Here is a 19,476-nt window from a genome sequence, read left to right on the forward strand (position 1 = left end):
TGCACCTTTCTTCAAATGTCTTTTGAAATGCTGAATTTCAGTAAACCCATAATTCTCTGTATAATCAAAAACATAATCAACATCCCAAGTTTTTGTGATGATAGATAGATAGATACTTACATCTTTCAAGAAATTTGTTAATTATTGGTCCTGAAGCAATCCAGTGCATCTGTATTTTTACACAACAGCATCATGATATCACGACCAAACATAAAAAGAACTGCGCTCACATGCAAAGCTCACCCTGAGTATACAAGATGGTAGACATACTCAGGAAGTACAGATATTTTGAGTCAGTAATATACGTTTATAGATGCTGAATTATGTTGATTTGTGTTGTTCTTTATGGTTGCTTGGTTTTCTGTGTGCATAGAGCTGTGTGCAATTATGTAATAACAAAATACAGAAAAAGTCCATGAAGAATTAAAAGCATTATGCTATTTAACACAATGAAATTGTGCACTTTTAATTCTCTTTTTAAACTTTTACACAATAAATTACATTAGAAGTACACTTTTTTTTCTGTATAGGTCACCATAACGTCTAACTTCTGTTTACTAATAATACATTAATGCCAGTATAACAGCGTTATGGTGGAATAATATCACACTTTACATCTATTCATACCCACTTTTACAAAGCTCGGATTGCTGAGACAATGGGGAGAAGTCATGGATTTACACAATATACAGTTTGCAAATGCCAGCCATTCAATACATCACAATTAGCAGATTCAGCACATAATTGTTCAGTTTGCTGGTCATTTATGCCACTCAAAATAAAACAAATTACACAGTGGAGCTGCTACAATTGTCACGGTGCATCACTTATCAGTGCTACAGGTGTATAACAAGAATAAGAAGACCACTAGGACCGTGCTAATACAGTTGCTTTGTTTGTTGATACTAAGCTGAAACGGTGTGAAACATAATATCTATGAGGATCAGGCAAAATTTTATTTTATGTGTGGGGAAATTAGCTGTCAGTTCGTCCCTTCTTTGCTATTATTAACACATGGTTTGTCATTCAGTCCTTGTTCTTCGGTTCAGAGGATATTCAGGAAGCTGCTGAGGCACAAAGGCCTGGTCTCATCTTTCAGCTCAACTCCAACTCCATCAGTTCAGTCCAGCCCCAAGCTTAAATAGTGTCTAAAACAGAAAAGACAACAAATATGTGATGGTTAAAGGGATAGTATACCCAGAAAATTAATAATCTCTTTATACTTACTCACTCTTATTTTGATTCAAACCTGTATGAGTTTCTTTGAACATTGAAAATAGCCAATTAGTGAGCAATTTGTTCTTTTGAGTCATGAATGAATCAGTTGCTCAGGTTCACCAGACTTTGCTACTGACTTCACGAACACTTTGTTTTTTGTTCCACAGAAGAATAAAAAAGTCATACAGATTTGGAATGACACGAAGGTGAGTAAACGATAACAGAACTTCCATTTTTGGGTGAACTATCCCTTTAAGGCAAGACACTACAGGCAAAAACATTTGGTCAGTTTTGAGATTTCGGGCTATTTGGCTTTTCATGACGTGTTGTTTCAGACTAGTGAAAGGAAAACATCCAAAATATATTTTTTAATTATTTTATTGCACTTGATCTATTTGTGTCTGTAGATTTCATATTTACAATACATATTTTAAAGGATGCTTTCTCAAAACGAGTCGTAAATCTCCACTTCAGCAGCACTTACACACACCAGACTGTGATTTTTAATCTATTTTCTGAAGGTTTAATGGAGGGGTTCATATATCAATTGCCTGAATAAGGCAAAAAATTCTGTCTGTAACAGACTAGAAACCCAAATCCCCTCAGTAAAAACCTTTGACTTAGCAATCACCTTTGCATTAGATATTGAGCTTGTCTGAAGTCGGTCTAAGACTCTGGAAAAGTGATGAGTCAATAGCAGTGCTATTGCAATCCTGGATCAGATTCTTGTTGCAGTCACCAAACGCTGGAGCAGCAGACACTTTGGGATGCGAGACCTGCCCTGTCAGAACGTGGATATCGTCCAAAGCCACAGAAGTCATGCTGTTCTGTGAGATCTCACTGATGGGGGAATATTCTGGAACGAGCTCTTCTCTGGACACTGGGCTGCAATGACAAGTATTTTAGTTTATTAAAGGGACTGACAACATTTCATCAATGTTTTTAGCATGCTATAATCAGACCTACTTTTTCTGATATAAAGTGGCATGATTTTGTTGGAGGCTAACCTGACATCCATGGACTGGACCCCATCTGAGAGATCATCTGCCCCGCAGCTCTTTATCTCCAGTGGCACAAGGCATATGTCTGGAGACTCAGATGTTGCCTTTGGTGGACTGATTATCACTGTGTTACCTGCTGCACAAGAATAATGTAGTTTAATCCAAAAGAAAAGCAATTTTACCGGATTATCAACATTCTATTTTTGTGGAAGAACCAGAAAAAATAATTTCAGTTCTTAGTTACACCACCTGATGGCGCTCTTTCGTTTTTTTTTTTCTACAGTATAGACTAAATAGATTTTCCACATGCTGAGTCACTAAACAAGGGACTAATAATAAAGAGCATGTGTGTGTTTGGGTGAATTTACACAGTGAAAGGGAAGGTTAAATGTTACTACACGCCCACTGTAGAACTGTATAGTGATATGGGTCATATCAGTACCTTCGGTTTCCAAGGAAGATGGTGAGATGGACCGGGAAACAGATATAGGTGATGGGACTTCCACCTGCACTTCTTTCTATTCAAAAACATGACATGCAATATTATTTGCTGCAGTTAGTAAATATTTATCATCTGATAATTGAATTAGCCTGCAGAGAATTTATTTACCTTTTCTCCATCAGGTTTTCTTGTCCTTTTCATAATCTCTTCAATACGCTGCCAAAATCACATGCAAACATCATACATCAACATCATAAACTTTAATTAAAACATGTCCTCCAAACAAGTCTATTTTTTTCTTAGTATCAGACAAAGTGACAAATAAAGTATTTTCTGATGGTATGTTTTGATGATCCCAGAAACCAGATGGTATGTAAAATGCACGTTTGAATACCCAATCAATTCCTGGATAAATGGATAAAATCAAAATTTTTTCTATTTAAATACATCTTGATATCTACATTTAAATACATCGTGATATATACATCTAAATAAATGTCCATGTATTGCTTGATTCTATATGTAAACAGACAGAAAAGAAGAACCTTCTTCCTTTGAAGTCTCTCCTGCTCCTCTTGAATTTTCAGAAGCTCTCGCTCCTGTCTCTTCCGTTCAGCCTCTCTATGAACACGCTGCAATGCTTCCTCCCTCTGCCAAACATCATGACACATCACATCTCCAACTATTACACATTCATCCCTACAGATATTTACAGCTACAGAAGACAGATTGGTGCTGCACGTGTCTGGATGGATGAGTATGCTAAATGTGTCTTGATGAGTCTGTTTAATTTCTGTGCCATTTCACTGTCCTTTTTGTAATTATGTAATGATTACTTGATGATTTTCATTTTTTTATTATTTAAACAGTGGGATTCAAACATCTAAGACCATTGCCGAAAATGTAATAGACATTTTTTATTTGTATTTATTTTTTCAAATCTAATCTAGTATAATATAATATAATATAATATAATATAATATAATATAATATAATATAATATAATATAATATAATATAATATAATATAATATAAATTTAATTTCTAATCAATAAAAAAAAATCTATAAAATTTTCAGCAGCCTTAGACTTTCAGTTCCCACTGTTAGAACAATTAATTAAGTAAATAATTATTTTTAATGTAATAGATATTACATATATCCCTCTGACCTGTCTGACCAGCTCATCCTGGAGCTCCTTCCAACGTTGTTCCCTCTGGTGCCTGTCCTCCAGCTCTCTTTGACAGCGCTCCTCCTCCTGTCTCTGTCTTTTCTCCTCTGCCTCTCGAGCTGCCTGTTCCTGCCACTGTCTCTCCTCTTCCTGCTGCCTCTGGAGCTCCTCAGCCCTGAGCCTGAGATTCATGGAGAAGATGATATATAATATGGAAGCAAACACATAAATGTGACAAACAGACCCTAGAGACACACAATATCTCTACCTTTCCTTTTCTAGCCGTTGCTTTTCTTCCTGCTCCTTCTGTACTCTGGCCAGGCGACGTCTCTCCGTCAGCAGCCTGGAGGCCTCCTCAGCATCAGTGGTACCTGCTTTCCCAGTGGGAGTTACTGGAGACTCTGAAACACAAGGCAGGAGGCACTTAGACCACGACACGTGACTGAGATCCCATTGGCACAGCTTTTAAATCAGAAAAAAGTCAGTCATATTAAATGATCAAAGAAAGAGCAGTTATTATTAACTGAAATAAATCTAAAACTAGTAAAACTGTATAACTGAAATAAAAGAAAAGAAAAAAATAGAAAACTTACACTTAAAAAATTACAATTATAAATGTTGCCTTGACAAATTAAAAACAAAACTAGACAGATTATACATTTTTGGGACTAAATGCATTATGTATTAACACAACACCTGCATTATGTCCAAATTCCTTGCTTGTAGATTTTGTGATTTTCTCTGTTCTGGAGGTCTTTCTCTCTAGAGTGCTGTAGCCTTTAATCTCCATGGACCCTTTCTCCTCTCCTTCCCACCTCTTGTTCTCTAAACATGGCGTTGTGGCTCTGTGCTTCATCGGGGAAGTGGGGTATTGACCCGTAGCTGGGGACTGAATGCGGCTCTTACAGGACTTTGATCTAATTGCAAATGAAAAAAACAACAACAAAACAAATATACACTCACTCTAAAATCTTTAAATAATCTTTAAATAAACAATGACAACAAGTAAATAATTTGATACAATACAAAACCTCTTCGGTGTGCTGGGGTTCTTGTGGGTAGAAGAACTTTGAGTGGGTGTTGTTGGAGACTCAAGCTTTTTCATTGATGACTCAGCTAAGGTTTGGGCGCTGTTCTTTTCGGGTTTCTCAGTCTAAACCCCCAAAACAGACAGCAGAATTATGTAATTCATGTGTTCTAACGAAGCCACAAAGCTACAAAAACCTGAACAATTGTCTCTCAGCCAAACCAGAAAAGTTTAATATAAAAAATTCAGATTTTCTAAGTAACACTTTACAATAAGAATCAATTTCATAAAATTTGGTAACCTGTTCTGACTATTAACAACAACTAGCAGTGTTTATTAATTTATGTTAATGTTGATTTTTTTATATTTATTGTTCATGGCTGAATCCTGTGTGCTCATAATACATTAGCTTATTTACATTTGAAATAGCATTACATTTTAAAATGCATTTTATGTTTATGTAAACTAAGAAGTATTGTTCATTCATGAAAACTAATGCATTAAGTGATAGTATATTACATTTTTTTTTAAATCTGTCCTCATTTATTAATTCGCTCCAGTGTTATTTTAGTATCACCAAGATACTATTATAGTTTTTGTTATTTTGAATTAGATATTACATTTTAGTACCCCCTGGTTCAAAAATCTACAGCTATAAATCCATGACTGAAACTGGACATGTACATATCTGAGCAATACAGTTGCTAGGAGACCAGCTCTTCTGTGGGTTGTGTCCCAGTGTGCTTTGCACCAAATATAAATATCGGAGCTTTCTGATAAAATGTTAATCACATCTATGCAGATCAGACCTGAGGGCTTTTTGGGGTTGTGGCCGCTCTGGGGTCATCCAGCTGTCCGTAGAATGATGTGCTAACCTTCTTTCGTTCGGATCTAGAGGGTGAAGCCCTGTAAGGAGACCTGTGAGGGCTGGAGGAGGCTATTCGGGAACAAAGACAAGACACTGAGGGGCCAGAGGTGACAGGGAGACAAAGGAGCAAATAGGGGCGGGCAGAAATTGAAATCAATTAAATAGTGAAGGTTAATGCAAAAACACTTGCCTTTCTCTGTCACATTGGGCAAAGTAGTGGAGGAGGAGGAGAGATGCCTGATCAGGATAGAGTCTGGGGACTCGGGCGAAATCATAAAATCTTGAACTGCAGTGCAATGAATTACGAAAGGTTCCAGGGAGAAAGAAAACACAAAGCACAGGCAATCAGACACTATCATAATGATTTTAATTCACCCATAGACTTACAGATACAAGGTAATTTTAAAGATAAATGCCAGAGGCTTTCTTTCTGATTAATAATTAGTGGCCATTTGGGTATGAATATTTACACTGATCAAAGACTTTCATGAGCAGCAGGCTCATTTTCATGTGAAGTCGATTTCTGAGTTTATGTAGCTCATGTGTGATGTTGCAGGGGAGTTTGCTAAGCTGGCGTGCATTTACAATGAGCTGACAGATGAGTTAGGGGGTGCAATGCAGCTGTAGGCAGATCCGGATTACACTTCCTTTCTTGTGCATCTGGATCCCTTACTAGGTGAGCAACAATACGACAGACTCCATAGCTGATGCATCTAAACTATGACCTATGATTGGTTTTAAATCCAGACAGTTTAATTTCCTCATTAATAAAGAAAAAGGCACTCACAGTAAAAAAAAACTCTAAATACAAACAGGAGGTGCTTGCCCATGCAAAACCTGATAATAGGGTGTTGCCAGGGAGCTGCAGCATAAATACAGGCTACAATTACTGACAAACATACACTCCAAAGAATATAATGATGATTACAACTAGACTTGTACATTTTGTGAAGACAATGTGAGTGGTGCTTGACTTTGCAAAAGTTGCAAACCATTTTTGACATTGTGTTTGGTTTCCAGGGTGCTGCCATATAGTTGCTAAGATGTTCTGAGAGGTTTTTAATGCAGAGCATTTAAAATTGGTGTTTGGGGGTCTGTGGAAAAATCGAGAGACCATTTTGTTTCTGTGAATAACAATATATCAGTGTATTTGTTTGAAAATGTGTCGTTCCTGGTTGTCTTTTTATATTACAATAATATTTTTCAGATAATATTTATATAACTTTATTTGACTTCAGTACAATATACATTTATACAATATATAATAGAAAACAATATAAAAGCAAATTATTTATAAGTTAATATATATTTGCTATAGTGCTGTTTGGTTGCTCTGGTGTTCTAAATGATTCTAACTGATTCAAGGGTGTTCTGATGAGTCTGGTTCCTAGATAAATTCACATCCCTCATTCAATGTTTTTGTTTTGTTTTATCATCTGTCAGGCACAAAATTTAAGTCAGTTCACTTAGAAATGATGTGAAATTAATAGATGAACAACACCATTAGTGATGCCTTAGCAAGCATCATAAATAATAAAACTCACCACTGAAATAAATAAGAAAACAACACAGAGCAACAAAGACATCCATGGATAAGGCCAATAAACACCGCTGTTCAGAAGTTTGGGGTCAGAAAGATTTATTTCATTTTAAAGAAAATTAATACTTTTAGTCAGCAAGGATGCATTTAAAGTGATCGTAAAGGACAAAAAGATTTCTATTTTAACTAAATCCTGTTCTTTTATCCTTTTTATTCATCTTTTATTCTGAAAAAAATGTATTATGGTTTCCAAAAATATATTAAACTCTTTTCAACTCTGATAACAATAAGAAATGTCTCTTGATCACCAGGTTAGCATTTTAGAATGACTTCTGAAGGATCATGTGACATATTTCACAATATTACAGATTTTACTGTATTTATGATCAAATAAATGAAGCCTTGTTAATCAGAAGACTTTTAAAAAATCTTACTGACCCTAAACTTTTGAACATTAGTGTAGATCTTAGGACACATATAACCTACACCTATGCAAAATCTCATGCAACCACAACATCTGAATCACTTTGACTGAATCTTAAGGGAAGTGAACGGGGATGACACACAAAGCAGCAGGAAGTCAGTACCGTTCCTGGATTTGCTGGCAGGAGGGTAGGCAGTGAGTTCATTGGCTAAGGAGGCTGAAGCAGCAGGAGAGGGCGGGGCAATCTTAGGATCACCTGTGCGGTAGGTGATGCAAAGCAGAGAAAGTACAGTAGCATGAGCACGAATGAGCATTTCACAATATCACAGTGAATTTTATGAGAAGTCATAACAGTGTGTCCCTGTGAAATACTGATATATAGTGTCAGCAGTTTTTTCCTCTGATGGGAAGCTGCATAATTTCCAGCAGGGCAATTTTCTTTGCATGTATATGTACATATATACAAAAGTAATTTAGCTAATAAACCAGGATGGTAATATGAACCACTGCAAGATGAAATAACCCAGAGCACAGCATGCAGCTGATGCGATGATATCATGTTATCAGAGAGCCTAATGTTTTCCAAGGGCGACCATAAACTCATTCTCAATCGTTCGCCCTTATCCACAAAGCAAAACAGACATTACATGCACGTTGTTTAGATATATTATTAGACTGACTCAGGATAAAGCTTTAGGCTCTGCTCTGGGACAGTGTAAATAATTTATGTAGTTATGAATGCACCACAGCTTCAAGGTGGTGCTTTCACATCTGTCTTGATCTTTTCTTGATTTCATTTACCTGAGCCTCAGGTATACTGAGGAGTTATTCACTGAAAAAGAAATAGGTGTAAAAACAATTTTAACTCAGAAATCACTAGTAAATTTCACCATAATCAAAGAAACTGCAATTAACACATTGAACTAAACATGAGACATTGAAAGTAGAAAGGCTGAAATAGCCTTTTCTTGTAAAACATACTTCAGTTTTAGTGTAGGCTTGTGTAGTTGAAATGTTCAGGGAAAAAAGGTATTATTAAAAGTCAGAACAAGGCAGTGACTGAGCAAAAAGCCTTCGGCTGCGTAGTCTAATATACCCTGTGCATTCACAGTGACAGCACAGTTTAGGGTATTTGCTCTCTAGCTATAACAGCCCAAATTTCCCCAGGCAGCTATTGCATGGATGATTTATAATGCCTACGAGTCTGTAATCGATCACTGACAGTGCTAACCTTGAGACAGAGTGGTTTTATGTGACTGAGGCGACTCCTTGAGATCACCAACAGCTCAATGTCTGTGTGTCACTGCAGCTCCAACATAAAACAGCTGCATTTTCATCCCACAGCTGCTGTATCAGTCAATATCCCAGTCGGTTTCAAAACAAAAGGGCTGCAGTGCAGTTCCCACACCCTGTTTTCCTTTCTCTCCATCCATTCCCGTTCCCCACGACCCTGAGAGAAGTTCACACAAGGGACCCCCCACGCCCTCGCAAGCACACACACACTCACCCTCGCAGCCTCCTGGAGGTCCACCCCAGGTCCAGCGTTTGGGCCTCTGGTCCGCCTGCAGGTTCCGCCCCATGGAACGTTGCATCAGGGCCTCCAGTCGCTCCTGCTCGTTGCGTTCAAAAACAGGAAAGAAAAGAGACTCTCTGACCGAGCTTTCGCTACGCCGATGAGTGGATGGGGATGAGACTGGCTGCTCCATGGCGACCACCTCTTCTATCCGTCTCTGACTCTCCCTCTCTTCCTGTTCTTCCTCCTCGTATGCGTGCGAGCAAAATGACTAGGGCCTTGCCTTCTGTTTCTGCCTCTCTCTCCCTCACTCTCAGTGACTCTCTCTTTGTATCTCTCTCCTCCCAGGTGACTGTGTGTCTAAGAGAGCGTACAGCCAGACGGAGGAGAGAAAAGCCATAACTCCACCCACATCCTCCCCCCTCAGCAGACATAAATGGTGTGTACACGCACACAGAGTGAGTATTTTAATAACACAGGTTGCATCAGTGAAAATAGGAAAGCCTATATTTCTCTGTACCCCACCACAGTCTCTGCATTTCTTCTAACCAGTATAACCATGTTTATCCCTCTTATTTTAACATTTTGATTGATTTAGCATAATTCATAACCCTTTCCAAAGCCCAGATGTTTATACATGTAAAATACACAATTAAATAGCTTCTCAGGAAAAAAACCCTCAAATCTAAACAGTGAAATAGCATGGCTCTCTTGAGTACTTCATTCTGATTGGTCAATACTGACTGTATTAAATATTTTTGTACATTGACCATTGTATTTTAAATGCTGTATCTACTGTATGGGCAGTCACCATACAGTAGAAACATACAGTAGCTGTTCCAGTTATGTCACTCTGTAGTTTATGAAAAAAAAAACTGTATTTACAAAGGAATTCCTTGTGAAAAAGAAGAGCACTTAACTGTATTGCACTTGTATTGTACTTCAAATTTTAAAAGTATCTATTTAAAAAAAAACTGTTCTTGCAGATAACATATTTAAGAAATTAAATAAAAAGTACTGTTTCCCAACAAAATGAAGCATACGGTACTTTTAAAAAGTGCACTTAGTAATAATGTTAAATTAAAAGATTTACTTCAAAGTACACACTGAATCAGTTTCAATAATCTTAGACTTATTTTGATGTGTTGAATAAAAAAGCGCGTGTAAAATACTTGATTATAATTTTAAACTGTAGTGTTTTATTCAATACAAGTTTCAACAGAAATGACATTAAAGTATTATTTTGTTTACCATAAATGCCTTTCAATGTTCAGCAGTACAGTTTAACCATATTTCAAGGACATTAAAAGTAATTATTAAATTACATATAAAGATGTACTTAAGTACGCTAATTCAACTAATTGCAATTTAAATAAAAGACAACACATTTTCAATTATGCAGCTAAGTGCCAGAAACAATTACATTCAATTTTCACTTAATTATAATTTTTTAAGTGTATTATTTCTGTTATTTTTCACAAGAGATAATTCACCCAAAATGAACACTCCGTCATCATTTACTCACAATCATGTCATCCCAAACCCCATGATATTATTTCTTCCGTGCATTTAAAAAGATGAATTTTCAAAGAACATTCCGGTTGCTCATTTTTTAATATAATGAAAGTGAATAGGGACTAGAACTCTCAAAGTCTAAAATCACTGTAAGTAGGCATCTTAATCACACCGTACAGTATTTTTCCTTTAAGCTTCTTCAAACACACCCTTTCTATGACAGACCATGTTTTTCTAGAGTCGTTTGATTTGTATATATCAGTTAAGAATGAATATTGGGAACAGTGAGGTCATTTGATCACTCCAGAGAGAGTCACCAATCATTGCAGCATCTGACTGGGGGTGTCTAGTATTCAATCAATATAAAACAAAGACTTCGCTCTCCTGCTAAGACAAAACTCAATGTCACAAAAGGATGGAACTCTAGGAGGTTAAATTCAATGTGAATCAATACTTAATTATACACAGGTTACGAAAACTTATTAATACATTTATAAAATCTAACCAGCAAAAATGACAACATGTATGTCAGCATCACTAACTGAACATCTTGAGCTAATATAAATAGCTACTGACAGCCTCGTATTGTGCTTTTGTATATTTTCAGCTCAAATTGGCATTCCACCTTTGTCAGTTGCTTGACTTTGGCTTTCATATTACTATATGAAACATAGTAGAATGGTTTCTTACACTTCAAAAATTTTGCTTGGGTTTAAAGATGATGTGTGTAATTTCTTTAGCATCAGCAAAAATGCAAAGATATAATCGTTTCAAATCAGATTTTTTAAATACTCTCTGGATCTTCCATTGTCTGGATGAAAAGCTAGTCTATTTTCTTTTAAAAAAGGAAAGAAAAAAATCTTCCTGACCCCAAACTTTCAACGGTAGTGCATATTACTTACATTTTTCCCTATTTGATGCATTTGACTCCAAAAACTGTGGGATGAAGTATTTTAATAGCTAAAGATTACACACACCAGCTTAAAGATTAAGCAAACTTGAAAAAAATTAACAGAAAGAAACTATTCATAATACAAATTATATAATTTTAGAATAATATTACAAACTAAACCCAAAAAAAAAAGAATTGAAAAAAAATTTAAGAAGTTAAGAAGCTATATGAGAAAAAAAAAAACTTTTCTGCCCTATGAGTGTTTACCCTAAGAGAATAAAGTTTGGCTGTAACCCCTGACCTTTTCTTCTTCCATGTGCTGCCTCCTTTTCTCCTCCACAGCAGAACGACGGAGCATCTCCTTTCGCCGCTGCTCCTCCAGACGCTTCCCTCGCTCCACCAGAGAGCGTTCATACTGCTGCTGTGCACGCCGTTCCTTCTCCAAGAGAGCTCGCTCCCGCACAGCTAGACACAAGGTGGGGGTGTATGGGATCAATTTTCTGCCAAAAGTATTGCAGTCACGGAAAAAAAAAAAAAAAAAAAAATATATATAATATGTATATAAATGTTTTTTTATTTATTTTTTTCACAATAGCAAACAATGGTCACGGATGGAAAAATAAAAAGCGTATATATATAAAAATTAACAATGCTTTTTCTTAAAAATGAATCAAAACTTTTTTAAACACATTTATAAATAATATTCAACACCTTTGTCTGACTTGCACACAAAATCATGTTTTCCTTTGTTATATTTCTCAGTTTTTTGGTGCTCTCAGACATTTTCTGCACATATTTTTATTTTTTGTATGCTTTTGTTGTTTTCACTTCACTCATTTCCATGTTCTGATTTTGCTTTTCCAAATGTTGTGGTTAGAGTTTCATGTAAATCAGCGTGGGCTTAAGCGTCATCAATGGTTCACTAGTTCTAGACTGACAGCTCCTCCTCTAGCCAATCAGACAAAGAGGGGAGTTGACGAAACTCCAGTGTGCCTCATTAGCTGCCGATGATCAGAGTTTACTTGTACAGGTGAAGATGTAAAACCGTCAGCTGGGGTAACATCTTTCCATACAGGACACTGTTATAGGTGTCTGCCTGTCACTGCTGTACGCCCACCTGGCGATCATAGTGACCCATCACCGTTACATTCACCTATATTTTACTCTTGTTTTTTATCTGTATGTCTGCAAGATGTTTTAGACAATTTAGAAAGGAACATATTTCCTTGTTGACAGTTATAACTGAATAAAATACTTGCAGCTCACCTTTGCTCCTATCTTTCTCCTCTCTTTTATCTCTGGCCAGTCGTATTCTGTCCTTCTTTGAGCCTCCATCTTTGCATGTGAAAGGAAACGAAATGTTGAAAAGCACATAACAGTGAACACACCTTTAGGAGTCTGTGCATTCTTCTCTCAAACCAACGATGTAACCAAATTTTCAAGTCCTTCAGTGTCTATGTTTATAGCCCAGTTACAAGCTGGTGGAAACCACTGGCTTTAATTGTGTAGCAGTATGCAAATATATGCTAAGTCAAAATGCTCTAGGGGAACACAAACATGATTTTTCGTGAAGTGTATTTTCCATGATTCACAGCACAGACTGTAGGACAGTTTGTTAGATCCCATTTTGCTTTAGTTTTTAAAGGAAAATGCATTTATATTAGACAGTTTGCATTGTTAAATCATTATTAGAATATTTCAATAAACATAAGAATCTAATCAATAAAACCCAGTATCAAACACATTTATTTGTATCTGTCTGTTTGAGAAATAACTATAAATAGCTTGTAATGGAAACAAGAGATAGGTGTCACATCAAATGCACATCCATAACTATAAGATTTTGAGTACAATTAAATGTGTTCTATGGCAGTGATTTTGTAAATTGTCTTAAATTAGAACTGGGCTGTTTAAAATGCTACACAGTTTATAAATTTGTCTGCTAAGACAGTGGTTTGATATTTTTACTGTTTCTTGAATTGTTTTGATTTAAATTTAACCGAGAAAAGCCTGTATTAGGCTGCATAATGGCAGATACCAATTTTCCTCATGTAATGGGACAACTTGTTCTGCTACTGGGGCATGTTATCATAAAAGATCAACGCGTTTTTAATGAACTGCTTTCTTTCTTTCTTTCTTTCTAATAACAGTGAGGAAATGTAAGGTTTACCGATTTTAATCGAAATTTAACAGAAATTGAGAAGAATATACTGGCATAAACAGCGTGACAACTAGCCTGTCTGTCTTGCCTGTATGATAAAAATCATTTTTTTAATCAACAACAACAACATAACATTTAAACAAATGTATTTTTTTTTGCATATTGTAAACTGCAAAAACGACCGTTTCGTTTGATAAGGGTCACGCACTCTTCACCTGGACAGGTCAGTCATCAGCAGCCTGTTTCCATGACAACAGCTCAAGAAGCTCACTTTAACGATTATCCTTTACTCAATACTGTCATATCTGGGTGAGGCTTCTTTTTAAAGAATGAAAATAAAACATAACATGACGTACCTGTCAGGTTTTCCACGATGGTGGCCATTTCCAGTTTATCTATGGGAGCTTTCCAACGATCAATATCAAGATGACATTCCCCCCCAATGTATTCAAATATCAATCACTATTTAAGTTGAAGAAAATTTTAAATAAAACGGTTTCACAGATTCATCCGTACACCACCTTGGTCTTCGACCACATATTACTTGCGAAGACTTAAGGCAGAGCCACAAGAGCGCGAGGTTCTAATGAATTATACACGCACGATCAATTGCCGCGTGCACGCGCGCGTAAGCAATGCACCCAAGAGCAACGCATTACATCATAGTTTACATTGCGCTATATTTGGAAAGCCCAGGAGCTGAGCACAGGGCAGAGATTTCCCATGCAGACGTTTAATTAAACGTGCCTAGAAATATATATCCACAGCCTACTTCAGTGATCACAAAGGGAAACACGGGATGCCACTTATCAAATTAACAATATGGCCATTGTATTCTAATCGAGAGGTAAAGACTGCTCAAATATGCAAATATCTGCCTGGATTATGTGAGTGCAAAATATGTTAACTCAGTTCATCTTTAAAGACTTCTATAATTGACATCAGTTTAGAGAAGTGTGATTGAATTTTCTAGTAATGGACAATTTTAAACAAACCTAATATTTCATTATGGAATATATAGGCCATTTTCACACCACATTATTATACTCCAAGTCTGTGTTAACAGCATCTAAGCAGACACATGTGCTATGGACTACCTCTGTTTTTCACACTGCATCACACGTGAAGGGGCGAAACACCCTCTGACTAATATCACTCAAGCCTATGGCTAGACATACACTTACTATAAATAGAACTGCATTTTTTTAACCCACATAACTCAAAAACATCTGCAAAAAAAACAATACATCACATGATCATTTTGGACATTACATAAATACTGGAAGTAAAAAAATATTTTCTCACATGATGTAGAAACCTGATGTATACTGATAAAAAAAATATATATTAAGGACTATGACTGACATCTCAAAGGCTTAAAATACACATTTCTAGGATTCTGAATGTTGTTGAATTTTATTTCAAAATCACAGGTTTTCTGATCAAAAGCAGCAGAGGACAAAAAGCAACCATCAAAAGCTCATCAAAACAATACACCTAAAAATAACAAGTTATAACCAACAACCAACGTGCTCATTCAAAAGGTCCAGTCTGCAAGAATACAATCAATAATCTCTCATAAATCTTGCATTAATCGTCCCATTTGCATACAAAAATACTTCCTTATTCTGGTTATTTGCTTTGTGAGCTATCATTTTTGAAAGTAAAAAATGTTTCCATTTTCATCTTACAAATAATTCAGTTTCTGATGTTTACTGTAGTTCAGTATCAAGCGATTACGGTGTAACTCTAAGTAACAACTGTGAAGTAATACACAGAGCTTCAAAATTATTATTTTTTCATAAATGCAGCAGCCCTGTAAAATAAGTATTCAATTATCATTTATAGCAGACAAGAACACAAAACAAAAGTAGGATGGATTCAACACAGAGCTAATCAGAAAGCATCATCCAATGCATCATTGTGTGACCAGTAAATCATTAGTGACTTCAGAAACATTCCAAAAGACCAGACGTTTTATAGGTATTAGCTTTTAACATATGAGTTTCACTCACTTTTATAGTACTTCTGAACATGTCTATTAGGATAAAGACTGCAACACCAAAAATAAAATTGGTTATCTTTTTATTGCGAATCCATAGATTCTGTACTGTAACTAAATTCCACTTGATGTGAAAGCAATATAAATACATTAAAAGATAACAAAATTGATTGAAGGTGACAATGCAGTCATGTGTTTAGTCAGTGAAACCAAAAACTTGAGCCTTAATGATGGAGGGGTGACTTCAGGGGGGGGATGTGAGGATATTGTCGCTTCAGGTTGAGAAACATTCAATTCCCAGTGTATTCCTCTTAGATCTGGGGAAAGAATATGTTATTGTCAGGCCAAATCACTGATTGATGCTCTGACTACTTACATCATGTCTCCATTTCAATTAACAAATCAAAACATTGAGTTATTGAATTAATCTTAAACTTCAGAATAACATAAGAGTACTTTAGTACTTACATCATCAATATCCTCATCATCATCACCAATATCATCGAACTGAATCTCGTCGTCATCACCAGGCCCGAAGGTATCGGTCTCATTGATTTTGGCTGCAAGGCACCAACAATAAGAATTTAATGACATGACATTTATTACAGTGCAGCAAAAAGTTCAGCATATTGCAAGCCAAGAACCCTCAGTTCATCAACAACCATCTAGAAGGTTTCTCAGATTAAATAAACTCACCGTGTTCTGGAAGCTCTCCATAGGCTTTCAGACTCCGAGCCTCATCAGCATTATACTTCAAAATGACATCTGCCTTGTTATCCTGATAAAACATTCAGAATTTAAAATATCAGATATGAACTCCATAAGAAGCTCTAGGATAAAAGAAATCTGAAGTTTCAACTGCAGCATGAAGCTTATTTTTAAACTACAATAGTAAAGCTTTTAAATGGCTAAATACTGTAATTTCTTTCCAGGCTAGCAAAAGACATATTTAAAACTTTACACATTTATATTAGTTATATTAAATCACAAAATATGATTATTTGTATTAAGTAAAGCAACATTACTGTATTATTATATACAGTTACATTAAAATAAGAAATTTGAACCTGATAATCCCTTAATCCAGGGAATATACATAATTATGTTTTTTATTATATTTTATCATTGAATTATAATACAATTACATAAAATATTGAACAAACAAACTCAGCAGTCCATTATTCTATAAATCATATTATAGCTGAATTATTTATTACATTAGTAGAATGATATTAAATTAAGAAACATTTAACAAACCTGGTAGTCCCTTAATCCAATGAGAATGATGTCTGATGAGTTAATCCACACCTACATTAAATAAAAAAAATTAAAAAAGGCCACAAATAAGACAAACATCTTTGGATTTGTTGTTAAAAGAACAGTGTAAACATTGCCCAGGAATGATACAAAATTAATTTAATATTTTGTCCTATGCTGAAGTTTTCCAGCATTTCATAAAATCCATGCCTAAAATTAGTTGCATCAGTTGGTTTCAAACAATAATAAATGGATTGGCCTAAACATTTCTGTCAGTCCACACAGCCAAGCTCATTCACAAAGTGATGGAAATGCAATCCGCATTCAGTCTGAAGCTTCACAGATTCATTCTGTAAAGTGCACCTTTTTCCGGAGCTTTCCTCGGATGTGACAAAGCCGCTTGACTCCATCAAAACACATGGCCTCCAACCTCCCATTTCCCAACATCTTGATGACCTGAGCATATTCTAGAAGAAAGAAGCTTTTTCAAAAGATGATACAACTAAAGCCAGATCATGTTTTGAAGTGAAGGCAGTGCCCTACATCATGAACGCTCTTAATATATATATATATATATATATATATATATATATAAAAAGAGTATTACAACTCACCTTGTCCATCCTCTTTAAACACCAGCTCCCTTTTCTCAGATTCATTCTCATTCTTACCACGTCGCCGATTCTTTCCTCCTTTACCTTGATCCCGAGAAATAAAAAGCGATCAGATACAATCATATATTTGGAAAAATGCCATATGACAATAACAAATTGTTGCCTAATGACTAAAAGTACACACATTCAGCAAAATACCTGGGACATGAAATACATATTAAATTATTGTTAATTTCATGTGTATTTGTCGGGCAACTTTAGCATGTATGATGCCTTTTACAAATATTGTCTTAATTAAACGTAACGTAATCATTTTAGAGCCGATAAAGATCTAAATAAATTTAACTGGTCATCTAACCTTTTCATTCCCTGACACTGAAAGCAGCTTTTATTTCGTATTATGAACTTAAATTAATCAAATACAGGACCAAAATTGAAATCAACTGCCAAAATTAAAAATCAAACACTGACAATAAACTGCTACATTCAATATCAAGCGCAACAGCTAACGTTACCTTGTATGCTAAATTCAAGGCTAACACCTCACACGACTGTCTTTAGAATCCACCTTACCTTTGTTTTTCGGCATATTCTTTAAACGACGTCGACGGCTATCGTATAATGTTCAGAAACGTAGGGGAATTATAACAATGTGTCAAATATTTTGCTTCTCAAACGTGCAGTTGTGAGTAGATCAACGACGCTAGCGAGAAACGCTGACAAAGACGCATGCGCAGATCGCCTCGTTCAACAGAGCAAAACTTTATTCACAATCGCAATCAGCTCAGGAGGAGTGGGCTAAATCTAATTTATTATCTGATACAATATGATGATATTAAAATAAAACTTATATATATATATTAAATCATTTTTGAAAAGGTCAGAAGAACTAAAATATTACTAAAAGAGAAAAGGTAAAATTAGAGATATATTCTGTAAAGATATATATGTAAACAAGAATAAAAATACAGTTTTAAAGCAAGACGAACTTGATAAAAATAAATTAAATGTTAAAAAACAAGGTAAACGAGGTAATAAAAACTAATGACGAGGTCTTGTCCTCCTATCCGGTAGGTGGCGACGTTGTCATAATTAACGTGTGAGACAGGATTACGCTTTTTTTGTATCATGCATAAAAAATAAAATAAAATAAAAATAAGACAGTAAACTCAAAGTAAAGCAAGGCAGTAGATAAGGCATAATCTGCTAAAAAAAATTCACAAAAAGGATTGCGCTTTGTTTTGAACACCTTTCCCCTGTACTTTACATTTAAAACGTCTTAAAGTGGAATGCTCTATGATCAAGGGATTGTAAGCAAATTTAACAGGTTCTTTTATATGTGGATGCTGTTCCTACACTACATACTGTTAATCGATAATTTGAGACTGAAAGGGAGATACAGGTAGGAAATTCATTTTATATATAAATGAAATGTAATAATATATAATGAAACAACCCTATGTTATATGTTTATATTTAGGTCTATATTATTTCAGTCAGCTTATTTTATTTATTTTGTAATATTTATTTAATATAAAGTACATATTTGAATCATACATACTATAATTAAATTTAATTGTTTTATATATAATATATAAATTAAATATAATTACATTATATAATTAAACATCAATATTTCATAAGAACATTTTATAATATGCATTTACTTTGCTCATTATATATATATATATATATATATATATATAATGCACAATTACATGTATTTTATGTATAAATAAAATGTATTTAATATATCAAAATATGTTTTACACACACATACACATATAATATATATTTTGCATATGTAAATGAAATATAAGCAAAATATGACAT

The 19,476-nt window shown here is 35.1% G+C and overlaps 2 protein-coding genes across 7 annotated transcripts; both read right to left on the reverse strand.

Annotated features, from left to right (window-relative positions):
• Positions 1–432: 432 nt before the first annotated feature.
• LOC132124038 (MAP7 domain-containing protein 2-like) lies at positions 433–14,265 on the reverse strand. Of its 6 annotated transcripts, none has more exons than XM_059534780.1 (17): positions 14,127–14,265; positions 12,876–12,944; positions 11,911–12,074; positions 9,197–9,299; positions 7,853–7,945; positions 5,916–6,011; positions 5,667–5,794; positions 4,862–4,983; positions 4,527–4,747; positions 4,099–4,231; positions 3,831–4,011; positions 3,207–3,311; positions 2,830–2,877; positions 2,662–2,737; positions 2,226–2,352; positions 1,850–2,103; positions 433–1,148 (listed from the first exon to the last, which is right to left on the reverse strand). In XM_059534780.1, exons 1-16 carry the CDS (start codon positions 14,152–14,154, stop codon positions 1,857–1,859), a joined length of 1,941 nt encoding a protein of 646 aa, XP_059390763.1. In that variant the 5' UTR covers positions 14,155–14,265; the 3' UTR covers positions 433–1,148; positions 1,850–1,856. The 6 variants fall into 6 exon arrangements, with proteins under 6 accessions (XP_059390763.1, XP_059390760.1, XP_059390762.1 ...); XM_059534777.1 differs by having other exon boundaries at positions 2,226–2,355; XM_059534779.1 differs by having other exon boundaries at positions 1,832–2,103; positions 2,226–2,355.
• Positions 14,266–15,167: 902 nt separating this feature from the next.
• LOC132124039 (eukaryotic translation initiation factor 1A, X-chromosomal-like) lies at positions 15,168–18,388 on the reverse strand. Its single transcript, XM_059534784.1, has 7 exons — positions 18,217–18,388; positions 17,644–17,727; positions 17,393–17,496; positions 17,030–17,080; positions 16,469–16,550; positions 16,241–16,332; positions 15,168–16,089 (listed from the first exon to the last, which is right to left on the reverse strand). Exons 1-7 carry the CDS (start codon positions 18,230–18,232, stop codon positions 16,084–16,086), a joined length of 435 nt encoding a protein of 144 aa, XP_059390767.1. The 5' UTR covers positions 18,233–18,388; the 3' UTR covers positions 15,168–16,083.
• Between the last annotated feature and the right edge of the window lie 1,088 nt (positions 18,389–19,476).

Source organism: Carassius carassius, chromosome 42, assembly GCF_963082965.1.
Source record: "Carassius carassius chromosome 42, fCarCar2.1, whole genome shotgun sequence".
Taxonomy (NCBI): domain Eukaryota; kingdom Metazoa; phylum Chordata; class Actinopteri; order Cypriniformes; family Cyprinidae; genus Carassius; species Carassius carassius.